The sequence below is a fragment of the Octodon degus genome, unplaced genomic scaffold (genome assembly GCF_000260255.1).
Source record: "Octodon degus isolate 3935 unplaced genomic scaffold, OctDeg1.0 scaffold00239, whole genome shotgun sequence".
NCBI classification, from domain to species: domain Eukaryota; kingdom Metazoa; phylum Chordata; class Mammalia; order Rodentia; family Octodontidae; genus Octodon; species Octodon degus.
In genome coordinates, this window is record NW_004524815.1 from 727,919 (window position 1) to 737,810 (window position 9,892).

At 43.2% G+C, this 9,892-nt stretch overlaps 1 protein-coding gene across 1 annotated transcript; it reads right to left on the reverse strand.

The window, feature by feature from the left end:
• Window positions 1–354: 354 nt before the first annotated feature.
• Window positions 355–1,293, reverse strand: LOC101585424 (olfactory receptor 9G4-like). Its single transcript, XM_004645821.1, has one exon. It carries the CDS (start codon window positions 1,291–1,293, stop codon window positions 355–357), a length of 939 nt encoding a protein of 312 aa, XP_004645878.1.
• Window positions 1,294–9,892: the final 8,599 nt, after the last annotated feature.

Genomic DNA, 9,892 nt, shown 5'->3' on the forward strand with positions numbered 1-9,892 from the left:
CTAAAAATAAAAAAAAAAAAAAAAAAAAAAAGTATGCCAAAAACTCATTCAATTCATGCTTTCACTTTCAAAGACCTCAAAGGAAATCAAAAGAATATTTTTTCTAAAATCTGCTACTGCAAAGAGGCAACTATCACATTATAGAATTTAAAATAACCTCATATTATAAACTATAAACAATGTATATCACAAAAAAAGAATAAAGAGGAAGAGAGGATGAAAGAGTGCTTTTTGGGGTATTTTGCATGTTGGCTGCTGAGTACAACTTGTCAAAACTAGTTGAAATATGGAAATGCATACAAACATCTACAAGTCAGTAATTGCTGGACCACAATATAGTGCACACGATGGCCTTCACGGTTGTGGTCGTACAGTCTGCATGGCTTTCCTGAAGGCTTCCTTGACATCCTTGTTTCTCAGGCTGTAGATGAGAGGGTTGAGCAGCGGGTTGATGATGGTATAGAACAGGGCAGCCACTTTGTCCCTCTCCAGGGAGTAGCTGGAGCTGGGCCTCGAGTACACAAAGAGCAAAGATCCGTAGAAGAGCATGACGGAGACCATGTGAGAAGCGCAGGTGGAGAAAGCCTTGCGCCTCCCTGAGGCAGAGCGAATCCTCAGGATGGCCAGGAGGATGCTGAAATAGGAAAGGAGGATGACAAGCAGGCAGGAGAGGACAGTGAACCCCACCAGACTAGACACAATTTTCACATAAACTCGGGTGTCTGTACAGGACATTTTTACCAATGGCAACACATCACATAGAAAGTGGTCAATGACGTTTTTACCACAGAAACTCAGCCGGAAAGTGTTGGCAGTGTGGGCTATGGCATTCAGAAACCCTCCTACATAGGATCCAGCAACAAGCCCAGTGCAGAGAGATGAAGACATGGTAGCTGAGTACAGCAGTGGGCTGCAAATTGCCACGTGGCGGTCGTAAGCCATGGCTGCCAGCAGGTAGCACTCGGTGTAGGCAGCCACGCAGGAGAAGAAGAACTGGGCCCCACAGCCAGCCAGGGAAATGCGCTTATCTTCTGAAATGCAATTGGCCAGAAGCTTGGGTGTGTACACGGAGGTGTACCAGAAATCCAGAAGTGACAGGCTGCTGATGAAGATGTACATAGGTGTGTGCAACCGGGAGTCAATCCAGATTAAGATTACCAGGGCCAGGTTCCCTGACATGGTTGCCAAATAGAGCATCAGAAACACTCCAAATATGATTAGCTGCCAGCGGGGGTTGGCTGAGAGGCCCACCAAGATGAACTCAGTCAGGACAGTGCGATTTCCCACTTCCATGTCTGCAAAGGGAACTCCTGACTGTCGAGAGGAGGAGACAAAGAGAACTTAGTGAGACCTCCGTAAAGAGGGATCGGCAGTGTGTCCTCAACTTGACCATCATGAGCCGTGGGACGGACGCCTACCTTCCTGCTGGAATTATAGAGTTCAGTCTGTAACTTTGGACATCTATTGGAGATGGAGTTCAAATTTGCTTTCAAAACTAGAGCTTGAATGTAAAAATGGTGGAATTCAGGGGCAGCCTTTTATGAACAGGTTAGAAAAAGAAAGCTTATCAGGGTCACTGATGGATTCCTAAGAGACGGATGAGTGAGTAAAAGTGACACACATGAAGTAGCACACTTCAGTGAAAGACACATATGCAAGCATGATGGGCTAAGCTCCTTGGGAGAGCGCTGAGGCTTGAGATATTTCTAGGGGAATTGTTAACAATGTGTTCTCTACTGTAGTAGTTTTCTATATAAATATTCAGCATATGACTATTTTCCACTCTTAGCAGAGGATAACTTTTTTCTCCCTTTTCTTCTAAAGCTATAGTTTTCTAACAATCTAAATTTATTTACCTATTTAAAAGTTTAGTTTTATTCAAGTATTAGTTATAAAAAATAAGATAAACTTGAGTTTTTGTACATAAGAGAAGTAATTCTGCAGACCATATGCATAAGTGAAATAAATTGGATCCATATATGTAAATATTGTATTGTCTCTCTAGTGCAAGAACCTGGAAGAATAAATAAAATCTGAAAGTACAATTAGTACTATGAAAGAAAAAGGAACTGCTCAAAGGGAAGGAACAAGTGAGAGGTGTGAAAGGAGGAAAAAGAAAGAAGGAAGGGAAAAAATCTATATCTGTGTACATAAACTCAATGTTAACATGCAAAAAATGTTTCTCAGCTACTGTTATTTGGTTACTCAATGAAAACAATGTTTCCATTTTAAAAAATAGTGCTTGTTACTGTCTTTCCTCTACGTGATATGAGATTATATACATGAATAAGGAACTTCTCAAAGCTGAACATTAGAAGGACCAGGTTTTTAAATGTGAAGAAACTGGGAGATCCTAAATTCTTCAGTTTCACGTCCTGAAGCTTCAAGAACTACAAAAGAATCCAAAGAAAGCTAAAAAGCATTTGTCAACTATGCTAGTCACTCTTAAACATATGTAATATTCTAAACGATTTTTTTTAGGTTTCCATTTTGATTCACCCGACAAAGGATCCAGCTGACTCCTTCCCTCGCGTTGAGCAGCCGGAGAAAATAAGATCAATAGAGGGGTATTATTTGTTTCACTCTTGTAAGTATAGGCATCTCTTCCAGGCCAGAGTAAGCTTTGTCCCTGGGACACAAAAGCAAGATGACTGCCCCTATGTGTTGTGATACTGCTTGTTAGAGATGAGGGCACCCTCCCCCTTCCACTGCCCTTCTGCATCTTGAGAAGAGTTAACTTGGCAGGCTCTGAGTGGCATGCATTAATATATAAAATACTGGGTCACAGTCATGATCCCAAGGGTGGCTCTGGAGTGTCTTTTCTATGTTCTTACCTGTCTGTACAAGAAAAGCTAGCTAGAATGTCTTCTCTATTTCTTATGCATTTTATTTTGTGTTGATCTTGTTTGTTTTGCATGGGGATAGGGCCCCACTATATTACCCAGGCTGCTCTGAAGGCTATGAGTTCAAGCGACCCTCTTAACTCAGCTTCCTGCCCAGCTGGGCCCCATGACAGGCACCACCATTGTGCCTGTCCTATTAGCCTTGTTGGTAGCACAGTTTAGAGGAAAATGAAAATAGGTGGATGGAGTACGTCATGACGATTTTTTGATTCACTGGAGAAAAGGCAAATAATCAAGAGCATGCTGTCTGGGCCATCATTCAAAGGTGTCTAAGAACACTGCAAGGATGAAGATTTGAACATTAGAACCTTAGGTTTCTAAAATGAGACCTCACAAGCTAGAAATACTTCACAGGCCATCTTCCCTATTTAAAAAGCTCACCTCAGAACTCTTACATGGACAGCTCCAGGAGAAAGGAAGGGAAGGGATGAGTAAAGTCAAGGGTGAGAGCGGGCCGGGCAGACAGCTCAGTGAAATAAGCGCTTCCTGGCAAGGGCAAGGGCATTGTTCACAATTTGGTCTCTAAAAAGGAATTTCTACATGCCTAACAACTTATCTTTAAAATACTGGTGAAGTCCCAAGGCGTGGTCTTTTCGAAATATACATGTGGTTATAAAAGCCTCCTGTTTCGGTTTGCGCATGACAGATTGCCAGGTTTTGGAACAGGTAGGTAATTGCACTGCATGAAGGCTTGAGCACGCTGCACTAGAGGGCCCAGTATTTTAGCTGTGATTCTGATGTCTGTGTGTGTGATGGTGATATCAGTTCATAGTTTATTTCAAAGACCTTTACAATACAGAATCCACAGCGAGCTAAGGTGAAAGGGATTCAAGGCATACGCACAGAAACAGAAACAAACCCCAAGGGGAAAAATAGAAAAGAAATGTAGCTTGATGTCAACTGTGCAGTGATCTCCTTGGTTACAAGCCTAAAATCACAGAAAGAATGAAGTTAACCCCAACTCAGCGATGTATGAGTTAAAGTACAAAAAAATAAATAACTATGATTCTGCATCGGTTTCAGGGCACTCTTTTGTCACTTCCTGAGCCCAGAATCCAGAATGGTGTGTGGGTTTGTTTTCAGGAAAGCGTTGCAGCAACAGCCCCCGGTGAATGGCAAGCTTGGGTCTCAGGCTCCTCCTGCCTCCCTCACCCTGGGAACCTGCACCGTCCTGCTGAGAAGCCTGTGTGCAGCTTGCTGGGGAAGAGGTGCCTGACTCTGCTCTCCCAGCAACCCAGACCACTGAGAAAGTGGCCCACAGCGACGTGAGGGGGGCCCTCCATGGGATCCAGCCTTCAGCTCATGAAAAGCAAGCCATGGGTTCAGGCCTGCCCAGCTCAGAGCTCGCTGGTCCAGAAGAGGCAGATTCCAACGTCCGCAGTGCTGCCTGGCTCCCAGGCCTGCTGTCTGCATGGCAGCTCTGCGGTCTTGGGCAAGTCTATGAACACACACACCCTGCAGCTGCACCTCTGAAGGAGTTCTCAATCCATATTCCAGAAGACACAAAGAAAATGCAGCAAACTATATTGTAACCTGCTAGTATATTAAAGCTGACTTTCTGAGAAAATAAAATTAATAGAGCCTTATATAGAAGACAAATATAAAGCCAGATGGTGTTGTGATTTTAGCATTTAAAATTTTGTTAAAATTTTTGTCACCTATTCTCATAAAATATTTTGGGGTTCATATAATTTTATAACTTTTGTGAGGAGACCATTTAAGATATATTTTAGCATAATTCAAGTATGCATGCAAGGGCTTTTAGCTCTGGCCATCAGATTGCACCCCCAGTCCTCGCACTGAATCATCACAGCTGAGTCTGTGCAGTTCGGCCTTCTCCCTAGGCCCCTCCTCCCCAGTATCCTGCAATCATCCATCCGGCTCTTTATTCTATTTCACAGTTATATGAAGTCACATTATTTGTTATTTCACTATTTATTACTTCACCCATGTTGCATCTTTCTTATTTTATTCATATATTATTTGGCATGCAGCTCACATTCTTAGTGATCCTCCTTCTCAGCCTCCTCAGGGCTGCAATTACAGGCATGTGCCACCACACCCAGCTTTGGGCTGACGTGGCACACTCAAGATTCCAGGGTGTGGTACTAGGGAGTGAACCTGGTTCCTTCTGCTGGACAGACAGGTGCTTAGCCCACACAGCTATCTCCCCAGCCTGCAATGGTATTTTAATAGGAAAAATAACCTCCTGCAGTTCACCTGGAAGGTCTTGCACAGTCAAGAACAATCTTAAGAAAGACGCATCAGCCTTGAGTCTTCCCACTTTCTGACTTTAGATTACAGTGCATAGCCATACACAGCTGTGCATTCTTGGTAGCAATGGTGACGTATAGACAGATGAAACACACTTGTGAGCCCAGAAATCAATCCCTGCAAATAATTTTACTCAGTGGCCATGCAACATGTCACCAAGAATACACAAGGGGGGCTAGAGAGATAGCTCAGCAGCGTAAATTCCTGTCTGGCAAGCGCAAGGTCCCGAGTTCAATCCCCAATATGAAACACACACACACACACACACACACACACACACACACACCCCTGGACAGTCTTTTTTATAAAATTTTTGGAAAAATGCCTATCTTCTTATAAAAGAATGGAATTTAACCCCTACCTAAACCAGTCAGAAAAAACTTACGTTGAAATATATATATATATATATATATATATATATATATATATATCACACAGAAACTCCAATACTTATCTTGGACTTTTTTATATGACACTAGTATCACAAACAAACAGGTGAACAGAAGCATGTGCGGCTACTTCACAACCTCTTGAAGTTTGACAGAGGGTGACAGGCCTAGAAGGGCACTCCCTTGGCCTTGGGTTAAGGCATTAAAATTAGGACACAGCTCTGGTGTTCATCATCTGTGCGAGCATTTTCTCCTCTCAGGAACATAATCCACACATATGCAAAGTTTTGGTTCTTTTGGAAAGAATAAACATCTTTATGCTCTTAATTTGTGAACATCTCCTATAGAATCCCCCGCAGTATGATACAGTACAGTACAGCAGATTGAAATTACAGTGCACAAGTACCTTTAGATGCATGGGAATTCATTGTCATTTAGTTGAAGTCAGAAATGAAAAGTAACAAAAATCACTGCAACTTCTACTCCTCTCAGGATTTGCATCCTCGCCTTCTTTAAAAAGCCTGGCACGTACTAGCGCACGCTCTGAACACCTGTGTTTTATAATTTCATTAGCACTGATAATGAATGGCTTTTGAGTTTTGAGAATCAAGTTCCTATGAGGACATGGTAACAAAACAATGTAATTCTCTGCATATAAGTAAGTATATGGACGCATAAAATTTCAGAGCATTCACAAACTCCCAAAACTCTCCATGGATTTCGGGGGTTTGATTCTCAGACTAACACTTCTAAGGCTGAAAGATGCCTAAATTGCTCCACAGGGCTAACGCTCCACAGTGAGTGACAGTTAACCTAGAATGCAGAAAGCTGAATTCCCAGTCTCCAAAATTAGTGCAAAAACCTGGTCTAAAACCTTGTCATCATTTGCCAGGAGTATGGCAGTAGGCACCCCCTGGCCTAGATCCCTTTTCGGCTAATAGTCTCTTTCTACCCAGCACTGAGCATGACACTGAGCCAGATAGAAGGGCAGGGAGATCCTTCTCTGATCTGAAACCTTGCACAACTTCCACCTACTGTGAATAAAAATCAAGTTGTACACAGCCTGCCAAGAAGACCTTGTGGCTTAGGCCAGGCGCTCAACTCTCCACCCTCAGTCCTCTTGCCCTGCTTTGCCACTCTGCTGACTTTCTTGTAGCACTGCACAGTGCAAATTCTTCCCCAGTCTTAAAAATCATCAAGTCCTCACTGACCTGAAGAGCTAGGACCTAAATACTGGCTATCCTTTTAGCCGATCAATCTCTTTAGTTTTTGGTCTGTAAACTTCAGTTATTAAACATCCAGAAAAGCTTCATAAAATGAATTAAAAAGAATTTACAAAGTCATTGACTGCTCCTCTCCCAAAATATTCCTCTGCTAATGTTTGCATGGTTCACACCCTCATCTCCATTGTAATTTTTCAAATGTCACTTTTTGATGGCAGGTCATCCTAAAAATTACTTTAAAAGCAATATTCATTCCCTCATTGTTACAATTTTTTTGAGAGATTCAAATGGCTTTTACTTATCAGGCAAGTATTAACTATTGTATATAAGTTGATTTATTTCATGCCTTCAATAATGCTATGTATGCAGAAGCTGTCATTATTATAAATATGAAAAACCCACATTGCTTACTCTTCTTTATTTAAAAGAGACTAAAAAATACTAAAATGCCAATTTTTATACTGCTCTGTTTTTCCACCTACCTATAGACATTTTGTAAATGTGCTGCATTGAATTGTCTACCTAGCCTGACCATCATAGCATATGGCTACAGCAGAGCTAGCTCTCTATCTTGTTCTCTGCTATAGCCCAGCATACAAGTCAATTCCTAGCAACTAAGTAGCACTTAATAAGTATTTCAGAGATGGATGGATGCATGCATGCATGGATGGATGGATGGATGGATGGATGGATGGATGGATGGATGGATAGATGGATGCATGGATGGATGGATGGATGGATGGATGGATGGATGGATGGATGGATGGATGGATAATTCCCTAGTTTTGTGAAATGGCTGGTCCAAAGTGCTGCCTGTAACTAACTGAGCTCTTCAGTGCAGAAAGCTGCCAGCCAATGCACTCTCCCAGCATGAGGTACTGAAACACTACTAAGAAGGAAAGAAAAATATTCATTCTCCAGCCAGCATTCTCTATTAGTACATGTTTGAGGTAAATAATGATCACATTTATTGTGGAGAGTTGGCACAGGTGCAGGACACTTCCCAATTTTTTGTGAATGTGAAACTCTCAGCATTAAAAATGGGAGCACTGACCCCAGGAACTCTTCCTGCAGACACAAACCGCACGTGGCCAGACAGCTGACCGCTCGGCCCCGCCCTGCTCGCCCTCCAGGAGCCTCACAGTTCTCTGGAAGCACTGGGGCCCTCGGGCACGGGAAAATGAGCACCGCAGAGGTGTGCAGAGCACAGGGCAGCACAAGCAGGATGTGTGTGTGTGCGCTTGCATGCTTGTGGTATGGGGAACCTCAGTGTGCACTCAGAGCCGCGCCAGGCCCTCTCTCCTGCAGCTAAGACCGCAGAGACCACGCTGCTCTGCCCAGCCGGGCGACAGGTCTTACCTTCGGTCAGGAAGACCAGGCCTTGTAAGCAACAGCTCTTTCATGTGCCCCGGTGCACAGGCCTGCTTTGGTTGGTCCAATATAGGCAACTCTGGAGCTGCCCTTTCAGACTCCTCCCCACTGCCATGGTCTCCAAAGACTCCACCAGAATCCCTCCCTTGGGAATGAGAAGTTGCTACTCTTTACTCTAATTCTATAGTTATATGAAGTCACGCTGTTTGCTGCTTCACCTATATTTCACTCACCCATGTTGCAATGGTGTGGTTTTGTTTTAAATTTCATTCTTTTATTTATTTGGTAGAGGATCTCGCTACATAGCTCAGACTCATAATGATCCTCCTGGCTCAGCCTGGCCAGCGCCAGGATTACAGGCACGTGCCACCACGACCAGTGTTGGTGGCCAGCACAGCGCACCTGGGATTCCACGGCCAGCACAGCATGTGGTCCCAGGGATCGAACCCGGGTCCTCGCACTTGCCCGGCAGGTGCTTAGCCCACCGAGCTACCTCCCCGGCCTGCATTGCATGTTTATAGGAAAAAATAACCTTTTGCAGTTCGTCTGGAATCAGAGAAGATCTTGCACCGTCAAGAGGAACCTGCAGAAAGAAGAATTTGGCTGGAGTCTTCCAACTTTCTGACTTTAGATGACAGTGTGCAGCCACACACAGCTGTGCATTCTGGGTAGAAATGGTGACACGTAGATGACAGGTGAAACGCACTTGCCAGCCCGGAAATCAATCCACACAATTAATTTTACTTGGGGGTTGTACAACCTGAAGCCAAGAGCACACGTGGGGGTCTGGAGAGATAGCTCAGCGGGGTAAACGCCTGCTTGGAAAGCACAAGGTCCTCAGTTCAATCCCCAGTACAAAACACACACACACACACACACACACACACACACACACACACATGGGGACAGTCTCTTCTTTATAAACTTTTTTGGAAAACTATGTATCCTCCTACAGAAAGAATAAAATTTAACCCCAACCTCAAACCACTCAGAAAAATTAACTTGAAATTGACTGAAGATGTATGACTCTCTCTGTGTCTCTCTGTGTCTGTCTCTCTCTGTCTCTCTGTCTCTGTCTCTCTCTCTGTCTCTCTCTGTCTCTTTCTCTGTCTGTCTGTCTCTCTCTCTCTCTCTCTCTCTCTCTCTCTCTCTCTGTCTATCTATCTATCTATCTATCTATCTATCTATCTATCTATCTATCTATATATATATCTATATATATATATCCATAAACTTCTAGGGGAAACACAGAGAAGAAAATTACCTGCACTTATCTTGGAAGGGATTTTTAATTGACACTAAAATCACAAACAAATTGGTGAACAGAAGCATCTGCTGCTATGTCACAACTTCTTGAAGATCGACAAAGGGCTGACAGGCCTAGAAGGGCAGTTCCTTGACCTTGAATTGAGGCATTGAAGTTAGGACACCGCTCTGGAGTTCATCACCTGTAGCTGTAGGTGTTTTCTCCTCTCAGGAACATAATCCACACATATGCAAAGTTTTGGTACATTCGGAAACACAAAACATCTTTTTGAATTTGTAAACATCTCCTATAGAATCCCCAACAGTATGACACAATACAACACAGCAGATTAAAATTACAGTGCACAAGTATCTTTAGATGCATGGGAATTCATTGTCATTTGGTTGAAATCAGGGATGAAAAGTGGCAAAAACCACTGCACTTTCTACACTCCTCTCAGGGTTTGCATCCTCACTCTTGTTTAAA